Source organism: Nycticebus coucang, chromosome 9, assembly GCF_027406575.1.
Source record: "Nycticebus coucang isolate mNycCou1 chromosome 9, mNycCou1.pri, whole genome shotgun sequence".
Taxonomy (NCBI): Eukaryota; Metazoa; Chordata; class Mammalia; order Primates; family Lorisidae; genus Nycticebus; species Nycticebus coucang.
This window is the reverse complement of record NC_069788.1, coordinates 76,039,829-76,057,332: the sequence shown is the minus strand read 5'-3', so window position 1 is coordinate 76,057,332 and position 17,504 is coordinate 76,039,829. Positions and strand designations below refer to the sequence as shown.

General features: G+C 48.5%; 1 protein-coding gene across 1 annotated transcript in view; it reads right to left on the bottom strand.

The window, feature by feature from the left end:
• Nucleotides 1-337: 337 nt before the first annotated feature.
• PXDC1 (PX domain containing 1) overlaps nucleotides 338-17,504 on the bottom strand; it is a 29,053-nt gene continuing 11,886 nt past the window's right edge. Inside the window, exons 2-5 of the mRNA XM_053601953.1 lie at nucleotides 15,585-15,676; nucleotides 14,658-14,775; nucleotides 4,539-4,650; nucleotides 338-899 (exon numbers count right to left, since the gene is read on the bottom strand). Coding sequence (XP_053457928.1) covers nucleotides 782-899; nucleotides 4,539-4,650; nucleotides 14,658-14,775; nucleotides 15,585-15,676 — 440 coding nt within the window. The 3' untranslated portion in view covers nucleotides 338-781. The remainder of the gene's footprint in view (nucleotides 900-4,538; nucleotides 4,651-14,657; nucleotides 14,776-15,584; nucleotides 15,677-17,504) is intronic.

Sequence of the window (17,504 nt, the reverse complement as noted above, 5' to 3'; positions counted from 1 at the left end):
GGGCAGTGAAGCCTCAGCCCCCCTAGATTCCCATCCTTTCGGGGTCACCGTGGCTACAGCCCTGCTGAGGGCAGGAGATACACTTGAGCTCCTTCCCTCTTCAGGAGAATACCACCTCTCAGAACTAGCGCGGCCAATCCTAGCTGATATCCCCTATCCCTGCAGCCAGTATCCCTTTTTGAGCTTGACCACTCTTCTGGGTCCATCCAAACCCAGTTTCCAGATAGAAAATGAAAAGCAAAAAGGAAAGGCCTCAAATCCTGGTTTCCTGGGAATCCTGTGTTGTCCAGAGCATGGTGACTTGTCAAAAATCTCCCTTGAAACGTTTTATATGTTGGACGAGTGAGGGACTGGGGAGGCCCTGGGCCCCCCAGCCAAGAAAAATGCTCCTCCCGGGAAGCAGTAACAGTGAGAGCAGAGCCGGCAGGGACCATCCCCACCTGGCAGACCATAGCCCTGCAGACACCGAGAGCAAGAAGCCAAGGCCCAGGGACAGAGGAGCAGGCTGGTGGGGTCAAAGGGAGGGAGAAGACCCTCCCAAGCACCGGCCCTGCGGCCTCTGTGACCTGAGCCCTGGCCACTGGAGACCTTGTCGTCAGCCCAAGCTACGAGAAGCCCCTGCCACTTGCCCCACTTGCAGGACACCCAGCTATGGGCATGGGTAGCCAGTGAGGCCTGGGACCTATGGGAGGTCCAGCAGCTTTAGCTGTTGGGTCCAGCATGGTGGACAGCGTCAGAGCCACAGTAAAGGGATGAGGTGCAGGAGGCCTGATGCTAAGGCTCAGTCCAAAATGTCTGTCTCGAAAGGGACCAGGTGGTAGTAGGACAGGTTGGTGACGTAGGCTGTTGGGTCATCGCCGTCCTCCAGCTCTGAGGGGAACTCACTGCCATTCTCAAACCTGAAATCAGAAAAAACAGAGGTGAGGGATGGCTCATCAACCCCAGCTGAAGTGGGGCAGAGGTGACTGGTGGAAGGCCCTAAGGGATGGATGCCAAACCTCCATGGAAACTCAACAGCCCAGTGGGCACAGACTCCTACGGCCTGTTAGGGGGTGTTTGAGGCACCGTGAGGTGAGAGGACTCCGACTCTGCAGCTGTCGGAGCTCCTAGCTCTTACTGCCCTGGAGACTGCTGTCTCTGTTTGTTTAGACAACAGTGAGTGAGGTCTTGCTTGCTCCATTTATGGAGTTACGACCTTCCTTCTCTTGTTCTGTGCCAAGCCCTGGGATTGGCAGCAGGCATGGCAAGTAGGGCCTATCCTCAAGTAGAGGTGTTTACCTGGCACCAAGCACCACAGACAGCCCAGGGACAGGTGAGGAGAGCTCACGTGGCTGTGGCTCCCAGCCTGACTGTGTGGCCAAGATGACATGTGTGTGCTAAGGAGGCTGGGGGCAGGAGGCCAGAGAGGAGCGGTGAGGCCGGAAAGGTGGTGGAAGAGGCTGCTTCCTGTGGGCAGTATTTGCCTCAGGCTCTGAGGCCAGGGAAGGTTCAAATGTGAGGCCTCACGAGGGGCCTGGGGAGCTGAGGGGAGAGTGTGCGTCCCGAATGTAAGGAGACATGAAGGCCTCCTGAAATGGGTGCTCTGTGAGCTAGAGCTGTTCCCTCCCCGACCACTCAGACACAACCTTCTAAGCTAGAAAAAGACTCTAAAGCTTTAAAAATGTAGAACTGAAGGGGGAAAAAAGCGTAAGAAGGACATTCTCTCCAGGAAGAGAAACTGAGAGGTGCTGCTGTGCTATTTCCATTTCCCTCAACCTACGAGTTGGCCCAAACGAGGCAGGCCACGTGGGCGCGTGGGCAGAGGCAGGCTGCTCCCTTCCGTCTCCCAGGCCAGCCCTGCATGCTGCATCCCTCTGTCACTTCCCAGTGTCTCGCCCAGTGGGCAGTTGTAAGGCCCACTGTCAGTATGTCTGTACAGCTTCGGGGTGACCAGAAAGCTCACAGACTAATCAGACTACACAGCTTACACTAGAACACAGATGGGTCAGGTGGAGATGTGCCCCTCACACTGAGTACCTTGTGCAGAATCCCATGACCTCAAACAACAGTGCTGTGATGACAGCTTTAAAACAGAAAAGGCCAAAAAAGCAGTGCCCCAGGAGCACCACGCCACAGCCTGGCCACAAAGAGGCCTCAAGCTATGGATATGGATATGGAGGTGGAGGCTCCGTGGCTCACCTAGAAGAGACTGACTCTCCAACTGCATCCTAGGGAATTAAATCTCTTCCCCTAAACTAGTGCTAGCTGGGAACCCAAGCAGAGCCCTGGGTGTGTGGGCAAGGCTCAAGCCAGGCAAGGGCAGGGCAGCAGGGGTGGCCCCAACAGCTGCTCACCACTCTGCCCATCTTCCCCACCCAGGTCTGCATACCCTCCACAGCCCCCTGCAGAACTGCCAAATGCCTGCCCCTGGTGACCTCCTAGGAGCTGGGCGTCCCTTTAGCCAGCCAGGACAATCACTAACAGAGGCCCAGCTGTCCCCACTAACTCTATGTCCACTGGGCACACCCGTTCCCTGAGGGCAGTAGGGTCTGTGGTCTCCGGGGCCAGGATGAGGGATGCCTGCTCAAGAGAGCCTCAACACAGACCTGAAACCTCTGGATTCCGTCTTGGGCCAGTGAGGCTTCCAGCTCCACAGACAGCATGTCTCCATGACCTCCAGCCCTGTGTCCCCACCACCACCTGCCTGACAGCCCATGGAGTGCTGAAGCAAGAGGCTTCTGAGAGATGCATTGCAACCAGACCATCAGCTCAGCCACGCTGCCCTAGATTAGGCAGCTAGGGAGATGCCTGGTGAGCCTGAGTCAGGAATTCCCTCTAAATGCTCCCCTGAGCCTCTCAGAAGCACATGTTGCTTCCTGAGGCTTTCATGGGATCACGGAGATTTTCCCTGGCTCTCTCTCCCCACAAGAGACAGGCATCCTGGAGCAGGTGGCCACCTACTCAAGATTTGTCATTCCTGTCCACACAGAGCTCTGGGCAACCTGGAAAGCCAAGCTTCTGCCCTTTCTCCTCAGCTCAAAACTGTTTACAATTGAACCCGCTGCTTACATCTGGTCTTGTTCCAGGGGGCTGAGGGCCTCTCCACTGGGGAACCTGGCAGAGTCAAAGCTAGGACATGCCCAGCTGGGTATGAGGAAGGGTCTCTATCTCCTTCACCAAAACACTCCCCGGCCAGAGATGCCCCCACCAAGCCAACAAGCCCTCCTTCCTTTCCTCTGCAAATACACAGCTTTGCACTTACACTCCTGGTGGCACAGAACTGTACTGGTGATGAACATGGGAGCTGTGTATGTGGGTGCTGCACTGTGTGGGGCAAAGCAAGGCACACCAAGGGGTAAGTGGTGGGGGGGCTTCCCCTCGGCCCCACAGGCAAAGCCTCCCACTAGCAGCTCATGACATCTCCATTGCAAAGTCTCTTAAACATTCACCCAAGACACTCCCTGAGAACTGAGAAAATGGGGGCTGCTGGCCAGTGACAGTCCCATAAGCCCGATAGGGGTCCCCATTGCTCAGAGCAGGGATCCAGCAGAGGAGGCTCAGGCCACCTGTTGGAGCCCAGGTCCATGCTGGTGTCACGATGTCTCCTGCAGCCAACTGGTCCAACTGTCCCAGAGGTGGGTCTTGGCATGCGCACCTGGCCAAGTCCTCCCTTTTATCTGCTACTGTGGTGGGCTAACTAGTGGGTGACACTGGCCTGAGCCATTCCTGGGCCCACGGGGAGACTGCAGCCAGAGCTGTCTCTGCAGGGGCTCCCAGACGGGGGATTTTACACTCATCATCACTGGTCTTCAAAACGGCCCATCCTGAGAGAACAGAAGTGTGCCTCTTGGAGGTAACAGAAGCTAACAGAGGTTAAGTCACTTTCTGAGCACACACAACCAAGAAGCAACCTGGGAGCCACATTGTGACTTACCCTTATTTTGTCTGGGGACACTGCCCCCCAATAACACACCAACAAGATGCAGGGACAAGAGCTGTGGGTGGGACAGCTGTGCCTCCCAATGCTCCACGTGTCATCCAGAACACACGTTATGGTCACAGTTCTCTTATCAAAGGCAGAAAGGTCAGAGAAGACGGGGGCTGTCCAACCTTCAGTAATCAGATGTACCCTCTGCTGCTTAGAGAAGCCCCACGGGTCAGGCTCCACCCTGTCAGCCTCAAGGACAGGAGGCTGATGCGGTTCAGTCCTGGGGGAGCAGACCAGGCCCTGTGGGGTGTGTGGCCTTCCTGGCACCGGACCCTGGGTCCACAGCCAGTGTTGCACCCCTAAGGACCCCAGCATGAGCCAGGCCTTGGAACCCTGCAATTTCTACAGGCCCCTCACAGCCAGCAGCTCTGTCTTCCTGCAAGGTTTAGAACTCAAATCTCACCAGACTTTAGAAAAGGCAAACTTTAAAACCAGTATCCAAATATGGACGGTGACTGCCGGGTAGCTCTGGCACACCCACCTCCTTCTAAATGGGTAGTAAGCCCTAACCCTGCATAGGCTGGTGGTTTAGGGATCTTTCTACAGAAAGATATTCAAATCAGGCACTTACAAGTGCTCCGTAGGATCCACGCCCAGGTGCTGGTCTTTTCCGTTTGGTATACTGTGGTCAATAACTATTGTTTCAGTATTTGCCAAACAAAATCCATTGGACCTCATGATTTCTGAAAACAAAAGCAATAAGGTGAGTATTTAGGAGGGGTGTGAATTTGAGGTTTTGGAGTTTGGGGGCTCATACTGACCTTCCTCCTGCCCCCTCCTATTGCCTCCCTCTCCCCTACACTTTAAGAGATCTCTCTATACATGAAGACCTATTTCAGAGCTCTGCCATGCAGAAGCATGGCCAGGGCCAACCCCACGAGAGCCACACCTGCTGACCTTATGTGAGCTGAGAGGCTTGTCTCTCCTCAAACGATGCCCTGGTTGTTTGTGCTTAGAGCAGGGGTTGAAAGGTAGAGTACTGGACTCAGATCTGGGAGTCTGCGTTTGAGACCAGTCCAATTTCACAGGGACATGTGGACTCCGTGCAGGTTACCCCATCTTCCCAGCTGTCACAGGTGATTAGAAAGGAATAACAGCAGCTACCTACTTGGGTGGTTGTGCAGATTGATTGAGATCAGTGTGCATTTTAAACCAAGTGGGTGATTTTTTTTACTGTTTTGCTTTATATAATTCTGAAACTAAATGAATTTCTTCCCAATAAGCACCGCTTTTGGAAATTTAGAAAAGCCAACAAAGAAAATTTCCTATGTCTACATTGGCTGTATGGTGTTAGCTTTGGAGGTTGGAGGAAACCCAGGGCTTATCTGTGGAAGAGTTGGCGCAGATAATGTGCAGCCTGGACAATGAGCTCTGTGCCCTTAGGACTCAGTTTCTTCCCCTGGAAAATTTCAATATTGTATTAGAAAATCTCTGAGGGTCCTTCTACCTCTAAAGTCCTGCACACTCCTTGATTCCATAAGGCCATCTGGTCCATTGAAGCATAAAAAGCAAGGGTGGCTTGATTCTCTCTTCCTACTATCTGCTGTAGCTTTATTTATACTTCCCAAGGCGCTGTGTTTCAGTCCCTTCCCTTAGCAGATGAGCAGATTGGGTAACCATCCCCATTTCTCCTTGCCAGTGAAACCCTCCAGCTCCCTGTGAAGGTGGCTCATCTCCCAACCCCATCTCTGAGTCCGTGAAGCCCCATGCTCAGGACCACTTTTGTCCTTGCAAATCAGGACCCCTACAGACCTCATCATAAAAGTCATGCTTCAAATATACTCCAAGTATTGGATGCCTTCTCCAACCTGAAAGATTATCATCTTCCCATTTGGGGCCCAACACCCAGATACACACAGCTCAACAGAGTCCCCTCCTGCCTGGACATGAGCACGCTGGACATGAGCATCACTTGTCACCCACAGTGTTACTGGGCGTCTGATGCCTTAGTTATCTGGGGATTGTTTCCTTTATTTTTTTCCCCCTTATACCTTACCACAACTTAGATTGGTTTAGTCTCAAGTGTGAATTTGTCTTTTTTTGTAACTGCAGTTGTCATTTTTTGTTTATTTTTAATCTTCTAGGTATTTGTTCTCAAGTCTTTGAACTCTCCCCCAGAGGAAGAGAATGAGGGATATAAAGGACACAAAAATGAAGAAGGAAAAACGGATTTCCTCCTTTCCCTCCTAAGATCACATGACAATTCATTGATCACATTTGCTGAGTAATTGATAAAATTTCCACCTGACTTTCCGGAGAAGGGGACACTTGTGTTTCACGGGAGCATCAGGTCTCGGCTCTCCCCCGCTCCCTCTCAGGACCACCTGATGGGGGCTGCCGGTCCTCAGAAGGAGTTCTGCACACCCATGAAGAGTTGGTGCTGGACTTGGGTCAACTACATTTCCAGGTGCAAGAAGGGTAAAAAGAAGATGCTTCCTAAAGTCTGGCTGAATAGGCAAGACCCTGACAATTACTAAATCCTAACAAGATAGATTCAGAGTCTCTCATTTCTCAAATTAAAACAGGTGGCAGCACAGAACCACTTTCTTTTTTGTTTTTATTAACTCTGACCCAAATCTGTCTTTCTCAGGAAGCACATAAAACCTCAGAGCATCCTCTGTATAGCTAGTTGACAGCCCCCATCCCTTTTCTCCCACCCCTTTCCCAAGAAAATCAGAAGGGGGGGACAAGTTAAAAGAAATGTCACTGCTGAACAAAATTCTGAAGAGTAACTGTGCATATCTCATCTTCCTTAAATGTGAACTTTGGAGCCCTAGAAAATGAAATCTTTATCAGCCCCCCAAATAGATTTGTCAGATCATTGTCTTGTCACTGCCTATGACAAGAAGCCTTTGTGCAGATAAATGTGGCTTAATTGTTTGCAAGTCTGGCTGGGTCCTGGAGGACACTAGGTATGTCTGGTGCCTCCTGCACGGCCCAGCGTAGAGAAGGCCTCACTTAGATACAGCACATTTCACTAAAGAGGGTACCCAGAAACTCTCTCCTGGATCCCACTCCAATCTCTATCATGCCATGACCTTGAATAACCTTGGAGCAAACCAGGCTATGCAGCTGGCAGGTTTTCAGTGACCTGCAGAACATTTATCCCAAAGTGGTTTGGAAAGGGATAATTTATTGAAAAGCAAATTGTCTTTTAATACATAAGCAAGTATCAGACCAGAGCACACTTAAAACCTAGAGAAACACGCACGGCTTTCTCTGCCTGTGTTAGTTAACAATGGAGCACAGAATCCACAACAGTTTACTATTTTTATTTATTTAGTCACTTTAATAAAAAAGTCCTAAGAAAACCTATACAAATTAGTGGTGACCCAAAGTCCAAAACAAGGAAAAAGCATTTAGCTCTAGCAAGCCTCTAAATATGGAGAATACCAGTTTAAACAGATGATCTTGCTAAGGGAGAGTGACTTGTAACGAGGTCTGTTTGGTAATTTTGCCAGCTGCCTTCAGCCACAGCACCAGCGAGTGTCGAGCATCTGTCGTGTGGAATGCTGACTCCCTAGGAGGCACACAGATGGAAAAGCGTGCAGACTCTGCAGTTACAAAGGGCTCTGCCACTTATGTTAGGGGACAGATTACTTCTTGCTCAGCTTCTTCATCTATAAAATGGAAATAACAGTATTTTCCTAAAGGGCATGGGTGTAGATTCAGTGAGATTCTATGTGTAAAGAATCGGACAAATGCTGGGCAGGGGGCTCAATAATCAATAAACAGCAGTTATTACAATCATTATTGATAACCGCAAATCTGCTGTGACATGAATAAGATCCAAAGAAAATGTTACAAATAAGGAAAAATTACAGCATCAGAAGCCATACTTCTACGTGTGAATTTCTCAGAAGTCAGTTTTAGAACTTACAGTAAAAATTAATGGCCAATTTAATTCTTTAATCACATACATAACGGATTCCATAAAATACTTTATTTTCAAGCCACTTTTTAACATTGGTGGTTTTTACCTAAATAAGAACCCTGCTTTACCTGTCTCATCTTTTTAAACTTTTAATTTGGGGCTAATTTTAGACTTACAGAAAAGTTGTAAAAGCAGTGAAGAGAGATCTTGTATACCCCTCACCAGCTTCCTCTAATGTTATCATTTTGTATGACTGTGGTATCTTGATCAAATCCAGGAAATTAACGTGGGTATAATACTCCTTTACTAGTGTTTCACTGTTTTTCCCACTAATGTTCCCTTTTTCTGTTAGGGACACACTCTAGGATCCCTCACGGCATTGAGGGGTTGTGTTTTGGTCTCCTCCAACCTCTGATGGTTCCTCTGTCTTTCCTGGTCCCTCCAGAACAGAACACTTTCAACAAGGACTGGGGAGCTATTTTAGCAATGTCAGTCAACTCAGGTTTGTTTGAGGTTTCCAAGTGATTAGATCAAGGCAATACATTTTTGGCAGGGACCCTGTATAGTGACGCTGCGTCCAGCTCAGTGAAGCATGTTGGGGAGTGTATGGAATGTCTAGGGCCCCATGACTGGTGATGCTGGCCCATATCACCTGGAGAAGGAGGCTTCTCCCGGCTGTCTCCATAGCAAGGTTACTATCTTTCCCTTTCTTGGGGGAAGATGCCTTGAGACTGTGCAAATCCTGTTTCACTTCAAACTTTCACCTACTAATCTTGGCATTTACCAATCAATGGATCTTTTCTGGGGAGGGGGCAGTAATTACCATGGTGCCTGCTCACCTGACAGTGATTTTTCTCTAGCTGCAACTGGGTCTTCAGATGCTCCCAGCCCTTCATTTTAGTAATTCATTTAATTCATCTGTTCCTTTCTTCAACAGACATTTAGTCTCAGCCTTGAAAGCATTCATTATATGGCTTTTTTCCCTTTCAAATCCTCTTTTCTAGTATCTTTTTAATGTACTTCAGCAGCAGAGCAAAACCCAAAGCAGGACCTTTATGTTAATCAGCTAACTGGGCTATCCTTGTATAGTAAAAATTATGGCTAAGATTATATGGATACTACATTGATGAAAAATAAAATTATAATCCATTTCCAGCACTGCCCAAATCTGTTTTTTTTTTTTTTTTTTTGTAGAAACAGAGTCTCACTGTACCGCCCTTGGGTAGAGTGCGTGGTGTCACACGGCTCACAGCAACCTCCAACTCCTGGGCTTAGGCGATTCTCTTGCCTCAGCCTCCCGAGCAGCTGGGACTACAGGCGCCCGCCACAACGCCCGGCTATTTTTTTTGTTGCAGTTTGGCCGGGGCAGGGTCCGAACCCGCCACCCTCGGCATATGGGGCCGGCGCCCTACTCACTGAGCCACAGGCGCCGCCCCACTGCCCAAATCTGGACCATCAGATTTTATGATTGAAATTGATGAGCCTTAGGGCCAGATCAAGGCTGAGGTTTGCATTCCATTTTATGCTGCACAGCCACAGCCACGATGCAGAACGCTCTAGTTTAGAATTTCTTACATTTGGTAAACATTTAGATTAACACATGGGGAGGAAGAATGGTTAAGTCTGAGCTGGTCCAAAGCATTACAGAGGCCGCAGTCCTTGGTGCCCATCCTTGCTTTGATCCCAGGCATGATGCTCAGCCAGCTAGTGTCTGGCGCCATCTAGTGGAGGCTATGATCACTAAACTGAACTTCTGAAAGAGGAAGTCGAGGCAGGCAGAATCAGTGTGCAAGCATGCCTACATCCTGACATTCAGTGTCCCTGCCACCATGCACGGCCTCCCCAAATGCCATGCCCTCAGCAGCACAAAAAGGCACATAAAACGGACGCACAGGGTAGGTGTGGGTCTCAGCGCTGTAGGGCGTTTCCAGGGGAGACTGGCACTAACGAGAGCAGAAACGGACAGGCGGGGTTCGCAGGAAAGATCCTGCAGGGCCACAGTAGCAACGGCCGCCCAGAGTTCACTGGGGGAGACAGAGGGTCTGGGGTACAGGTGACAAAACTAAAAGGCTAGCATGGGCCTGAGTCTGATACACACAGAGTGACTAAGGGAATCGGGCTTTATCCTAAGGGTAAGGTTTTAAGAAAACTGACAACCCTCAGAAGGCAGTTTGGGGATGATCAGTGCTCAGGTGTGCATTCTGGGGAAAGGGCAAGGCACCTGTGTGGACAGACTCGGATGGTTGAGAACTCTCCGGACCTACAAATCCACAAACACACAGACATGGGGCGAAGACTGATAACAACAACCTGTGTCTGCACAAGAACTATTTTCTCAAAGGAACGTCGGGGCTACTCTGAACAGCTTAAAAACCATCCCTGAGCTGTTGTAATCCACCCACTTCAAGGCACTTCTCACTCTGTGAGTAATAAAGTTCCTCCTGCACCTGGCTAGCACGTCTCCTCACCCCTGCTATGTGTACGCCGATCTAAGTTAGGAGGCCCTGCCTCTGACCTGGAGAAGGCCAGCCAGCCCGGGAGCAGATACGGCAGCGTCTGCCGTCTGGGTCCCGGAGACCCACCACACAGAGAAGAGACGAAAGCACCCAGAGAAGTTGGGGATACTCAGCACTGGGAATCTATAGTCTGTCCCCCTACTTGCTGCCTCCTGAAGCAACACTTCTAACAGCCCCCACTCTCTGCACTGAGACTTTCAGCCACAGGTTTTGTACAGGCTGCATGGTTAGGGAACCCCGGTTGTTAGAAGGTTCTATTCTGAGCCAAACTTGGCCACAGTCATGCCCACCCATGGGCCTTGTGCCATCCCCTAACTGACCCGCTTCCCATGGTGGCCAACACCTGAGGGTGGCATGCTCTTCCTCCCAACCACCTTCCACAAAGCTGCCCACTCTTCTGACTTCTCCCCATCCCAGGTCCTATTCTGTGGATGCAATGACTCCTCTAGTGATGTCGCTGGGGCAGGCTTGACACCTCACATGACCTAGGGTCTCGACCTACATAGGAGAACCGCTCCCCAGTCATCTTGGAAGGCCACAGACAGCAGCAGGCTAAAACCTGCCTCTATGTTTGCAAAAAGTCAAAGAGAACATACTTAAAACTGCAACTTGGTACTCTCCGTTATTCTTTAGGACACACACAGGCCATGGGTTCGTCCAAGGCATGGATAAAAACAGGGCATGAAGGCAGAGGGCTGGGGGTGCTTCGGGTTGTACCATCAGGAGTTAATTGATCAGAGGAAACTCCAGGCAGCTCTAGTGTGTCCTTCTCACACTAGGGGGCCTCTGTGTCATCTCAGAGCAAGGCCCTAAGAGGACTTTTCTGTGCTTCGCCCTCTCATTTGACCACAACAGAGCCACTGGTGCTATCCTCTTCCCACTCAGAGAAAGGAACAGAGGCTTCCCCATGCCCAGTTAGGGAATGTGAAACCTGATACCACAGACTATTAAGATTTCACAACATTCCATGAGCCCTATCAGATTAGGCTCCATACAGGATAAAGGACAGAGCCATTTTCAGTCTCTTATAAAGAAGGTTCTGGATGGCTCGGTGCCTGTAGCTCAGTGGGTAGGGTGCCGGCCACATACACTGAAGGTGGCAGGTTCGAGCCCAGCCTGGCGTGCTAAACAACAATGACAACTGCAACCAAAAAATAGCTGGGTGTTGTGGTGGGCGCCAGGAGTCCCAGCTACTTGGGAGGCTGAGGCAAGAGAATCCCTTAAGCCCAGGAGTTGGAAGTTTCTATGAGCTGTGACACCATGGCACTGTACCAAGGGAGACATAGTGAGACTCTGTCTCAAAAATGAAAGAAAGAAAAGAAAAGGAAAGAGGGAGAGAGAAGGTTCTGGAGACTAGTGCCAGCAGAGAGGGTCCTGTACTCCCTGCTCAAAAGCAGCAAACCAGGCAAGTGATCTACAGATTCAATGCAATCTCTATCAAAATACCAATGACATTCTTCACAGAATAGAAAAAACAATTCTAAAATTCATGTGAAAGCACAAAAGATTCTGAATAGACAAGCTATCTTTAGAAAAAAGAGCAAAGCTGGAGACATCACACTATCTAACTTCACAATATACTACAAAGCTATAGGAGCACACTAGAACCATACTGGCATAAAACAGACACATGAACCAATGGAACAGGACAGAGAACACATAAATAAATCCACACACTTACAGCTAATTGATTTTCAACAAAGATGTCAAGAACGGACAATGGAGAAATGACACCATCTGCAATAAATGGTGCTGAGAAAACTAGATATCCACATGCAGAAGATGAAGCTAGACTCAAAAATCAACTCAAAACGGATTAAAGACTTAAATGTAAGACCTGAAATAGTGTAACTACCAGAAGAACGCATAGGGGAAATGCTTAATGACATTGGTCTGGGCAAAGACTTTTTTTATAAAAGCCCAAAGGCACAGGCAACAAAGGAAAAAAAGACAAATGGGATTAAAAAGCTTCTCCTCAGGGCATTGCCTGTGGCTCAAAGGAGTAGGGCACCGGCCCCATAGGTCTGAGATGGCGGGTTCAAACCCAGTCCCCGCCAAAAACTGCAAAAAAAAAAAAAAAGAAAGCTTCTCCTCAGCAAATGAAACAATCAAAAGAATGAAAAGGCCACCTGTAAAATAGGAGAAAGTATTTGCAAACTATGTACCTGACAAGTGGCTAATATCCAGAATGCACAGGGAACTCAAGCAACTCAACTGTAAAAAAAACAAATAATCTGATTAAGAAATAGGCAAAAACCCTGACTAGACATTTCTAAAAGATGACCTACAAATGGCCAACAGGTATATGAAAAAAATGCTCAACATCACTAATGATCAGGGAAATGCAAACCAAAACTACAATGAGATATTACCTCATCTCTGTGAAAGCAGCTGTTATCCAAAAGATGAAAAAATAAATACCGACAAAAATGTGGAGAAAGTGTAACTGTTATACACAGTTGGCGGGAATGTAAATTATCGTAACCAATAGGGAAAACAGTATGGTGTTTCCTCAAAAAATTAAAAATAGAACTACCATATGATCCGGTAATCCCTCCACTGGGTATATATCCAAAGTGAATGAAATCAGTATGTCCAAGAGTTATGTGCACTCCCGAGTTTACCACAGCACTACTCACAGAAGCCAAGATATGGAATCAACCTAAGTCCATCAACAGATGAATGGATAAAGAAAATGTAGTATACAGCAAAGGAAGGCTGTAATATTAGTTAGCCATAAAAAAGAATGGAATCCTGTCATTTGGGGCCACGCAGATGAACCTAGAGGACATTATGTTAGGTTAACTGAGCGAGGCACTGAAGAAATATCACATGATCTCACTGGGGTGTGGAATCTGAGACTCTCCGACCGTGGAAGCAGCGGGTAGAACAGTGGTTCTCAGAGGCTGGAGAGGGAAGGGGGGCATAGTGAGAAGCTGGTCAACAGATATAAAGTTACAGGCAGGAGTAAGTTCTGGTGTTCTACTGCACAGGAGGGTGACTATGGTTAGTACTGTACGATATATTTCAAAATAGCTAGGAGAAGAGACTTCTACATCCTCAGCACAAGGAAATGACAGATGTAATAGGGATGGATATGGTAAATATCCTGACTTGATTTTTACACAATGTATACATGCATTGAAACATCACAGTGTACCCACAAGTATGTATAATAGTAATGGGTCAATGAAAACAAAACCAAAAAAAAGAAAAGAAAAATCAGCAACTGCAGACAAGCCGAGGCAGAAGCCCTGCACCGCACACACGACATCGTATGTACAAACACCTCTTCTGCTCCAGGTTCCAGAACCTGCCTACCCAGTCCAGTTCCCCTGAGCTCAAAATTAGGAATTGTCTCCCAAGTTCCTTTTTAGTAGACAGCGAGAAGAGAAGGCTCACACCCTTCTCTTCTGCCAACTCTTTTCCACCGATATCTTGAGATTCCCCTCACTCCTCCATTCAGAAATCGAATGATGGATGCAGGATCCCTCCCCCCTCCTTTCCACACAGGCACTCTCCATGGCCAAGCTGTATCTCCTCTTACAACTGCCTCCCCTCTCTGACCATCTTCAAACCCCAACAAGATCTCACTCAAATGTCACCTTCAGGTCACAGGTGACTGCCCTTTGCTTGGGCAATCCCAATCCTGGAGACTCACAGGACAGAGCTCTTTTCCTACAAAAGGGTCCTCAGCAGCTTTTACCAAAATAGCACCATGAAAAACAAGTGTACTCATGACACACGCAACTCAAATCTCAAGAAGTCACCCAACCTGGACTAGCCAAGAAGGGAAGGTGGCCTTCTTTCCCTTCCACTGAGCCTGCAGGTCTTTTTGTGGACAACTCCATCTTACTGATGGCCTCTTCAGGGCTAGAAGGGGCAGTTCCATGTCAACAATAAGATACCTAAAGTGTGTGTGTTCCCTTTTATCGTGGTTGCACTAAAACACACTCAATGCTACACGCTATGCACTCTCGCTTCAGCAGGCTGCACCAGTACCTCCCTTCAGAAGGCCTCGTCAATGTTTCCATCATTATACTATTTCTTAAGTAAATTCCAACACACATGCCAGATCAATCCCTTTGGAAGTACGGAGAGTGTGCACTCAGGTCATTAAAAGCATGCTGCTTAATAGAATTGGGGCGACAGTCTCCCTCCCTCTGTGTTCCCAATTCTGATGGATTATCTTTCCAGAGCCCAGTGTGGACATGCCCCACCATGTAGACATCTCGCTGGGAGAATTCTGCAACCACAGCCAGCGCCAGCAGTTGCCCTACACCTTTGCAGCAGCTCTTACCTGATATTTTGACTGGACTTTGGAAGCTGGGTTGAATTTTATGTACATTATCATTTTTTAACACCTGATCCAGAGGAGATCTTTCAAAGAAGGTAAGCACAACTTCTGACCTAGAAAACTGGGAAGAAATACAGTCATTACTAAAAATGAACAACTCCCACAAGTTGGTCCCGAGTGTTTGCCTAGGAGGGGGCATAACTCCTCTGCAGAGCCCCATCCGACGCTAAAGCCCAGTGAACTGCTCAGAAGCTCTGATGACTGACAGCACTGGTGAGGCCCCAGTCACTGCACACTTCTCATGCTTTTAGGGCCCCAGGAGGCTGAAACGCAAGGCCGCCGAGATGGGGTTGCTTAGTGGCAAAAATGGCAATGTATGTGACAGCGTTCCACTCACATCTCCCTTCATCTTCACAAATAACTGTGAGCCACATCTATCTATTTTCCCCAGTTCCCAGATAAGGAAGAGGAAACTTAAAGCAGTTAAGTAGGTCTGCTGGGCTCCCCAGTCCAGCTTCTTAATTGCTACTCACTCCAAAGCTCACAAAGTTAAAAGGGAGATGATGGCCAAATCTCTGTGACATCACCCACCTGCCAGTCCTGCTCACGCTCTGCCTGGCTTCCACGTGCCTCCTCTCATATCCCTTCTGCAGGAGCAGAGGGTTCTGAGCAGAGGTGAGAAAGCAAAGACCTCTGTGGCCAGAGGGACCTTACATGCCTTCTGACTCAACATATCCTAGTGACCCCCATTGTTTTTGCCAGGGAGAAAAAACAGAGCAACTGGAGTCCACAAAAGGCTTCCCTTTCCCTGATGGCATCTGCCCCATCCCTACAAAGAGATACGGAGCAAGCAGTTCAGTTACATGGGGAATGGACATCGTTTAAATCTCTGCCCCGCTGAGCCCTGCCCTACCCCGCTCACCCGCTCACCTTACACGGCATGCTGATGATGGTTTTCAGCAGCTTCTCTACCTCGTTAAGCCTGGTTTCTATGTCCTGGGCATCCTTTATGGCAACCAGTCCTAGAATTAAGACAGAAATGCCCAAAATAAAAAATGCAGGCCAGGAAATGTGCTCTCAATAAAATACAGCACCACAGGTGCCCCCGAGCCCCTGGCGTCCTCTTGCATAATGACGTCTGAGGATGTGCTCTCGCCTTCACGGACATAAAGCCCTGTCTGAAAGTCCTGCTGTAAACCTCATTTGAAGTTTCAGCTACCCAGTGATTTAGGTCTGTGCTGTCAATCTGAAAGGGAGATGGTAGGTTGAGGGGAAGGGAGGGGTAAGATCCCTCCAAGGGGAATGTCTGAGCCGGAGCTCAGCCCCTGCCAGCGTGGTGGCTGTAGCAAGTGGAGGCTGGCCTGAGACCCACCCACCCCTACTGACACGGGGAAGGACTCGCCCCACTGGCCACAGCTGCCCAGACCACAAGGCCCATGTAAACGGAGCCCCTATTTAGACAAGTCATTTAAATGCAGTGTTCAGAAGGAAAAATTCCAGGTTCCTGCCTGGAGAAAACCAAACTGGGCATGACTCACGGCACTTTCCAGGAACCCGAGAGCCTATGCTTGTTACAGTCACCACCAGCAGCCCCGAATGCTGTTGGACAGTGCCATATTTATTTTATTTTTAAAACACGATAGCTCAAGGCACAGACATTTAGAGTACTTTTCTGTCTCCTCGTGAGCAGTGCAGAACCTCACCCTTCCTGTTACTGTTTCTATCTGTCCGCTTTCCAGGGATGGGGGAAGTGAGGTTCCCGAGAACACTGGCCTTTCCCCTAAACTTCATGGGACCTAGGACGTCACCATGCCTGTGAGCTACGACCACATTATTTATCAGTCACGGGATTGAAAGTTTTTAGAAGTTCTGGTTTCGTTTTGTTTTACAGTGGAGAGAGGTGTTCAGTTTTTCATGCCATTTATTGACTAGTCCACAAAAGAAATAAAAACGATTTCCTAAACTGATTGAAATTAAGAAGCCCAGAGCATATGGCCCATGCAAATTTCCACCATGGGCTCCCTAGACATAGGGCAAAGGTATTTCTGAAAGCCTGGGCCATAGTAGGGGGCCCTTTACAATGGGATCCATAGGGGTTAAAGTGGAACCCTTCTCCCCACATCCTCAAGCACACGCCAGGCGCACCCTTTGCTTGGCCCACCTGGTACCCAGGTGTCCAGCTGACTGGTCCTGCCCACTGCACCCTCCTCAGCCATACAAAACCCAAGCAACCAGTCACTCACAAAGCAAGAGTTGCAGAGGTGAGGGGGGACTGTGACTCAGCCACTGGAAACCCCCAGGCCTCCATCCTTGAAGCTCATATGTACACCCAAGCTTAAGTGACGGCCCTCCCCAGGGGAAGTGCCTAGGCCACCCTCTGTTCCAGTCTTTCCTCACCACCCTGCATGCTGGGGGAAGCCAGGAGGAGCAGGAAGAAGAACAGAATGAAATTCTGGGTACCTCTTCCCTAAGTCCTAAATTTTTTGCACAGAATTTCAAATACGTTATGTATTGCGATTTATGTGTGTGCGTGTGGGTGTCTTTATATATATGTGCGTCACTCCTTGCACCACAATGCTTTGATCCTCTGCTTGCTATGGGAAAGTCTATACAGGAAAAGAGAAGCAATTCAAAAGTTGTTTTTGAAGTGAAAGTGGAGACAATTATATAACTTATCCCCATCTCCACAAAGTGCTTCTTTATTCTAAGACGAGCAAAACTACTATTGTTTCAACTCAAATTACAGCTAGAGTACTAGTTTCAAATGGGTCAAATCTACGACACAGTAGTTGTATTTTTATGTTCTGTAGATACAACTTATAGGAAGACTGGCCTCTTGTATATTTGACA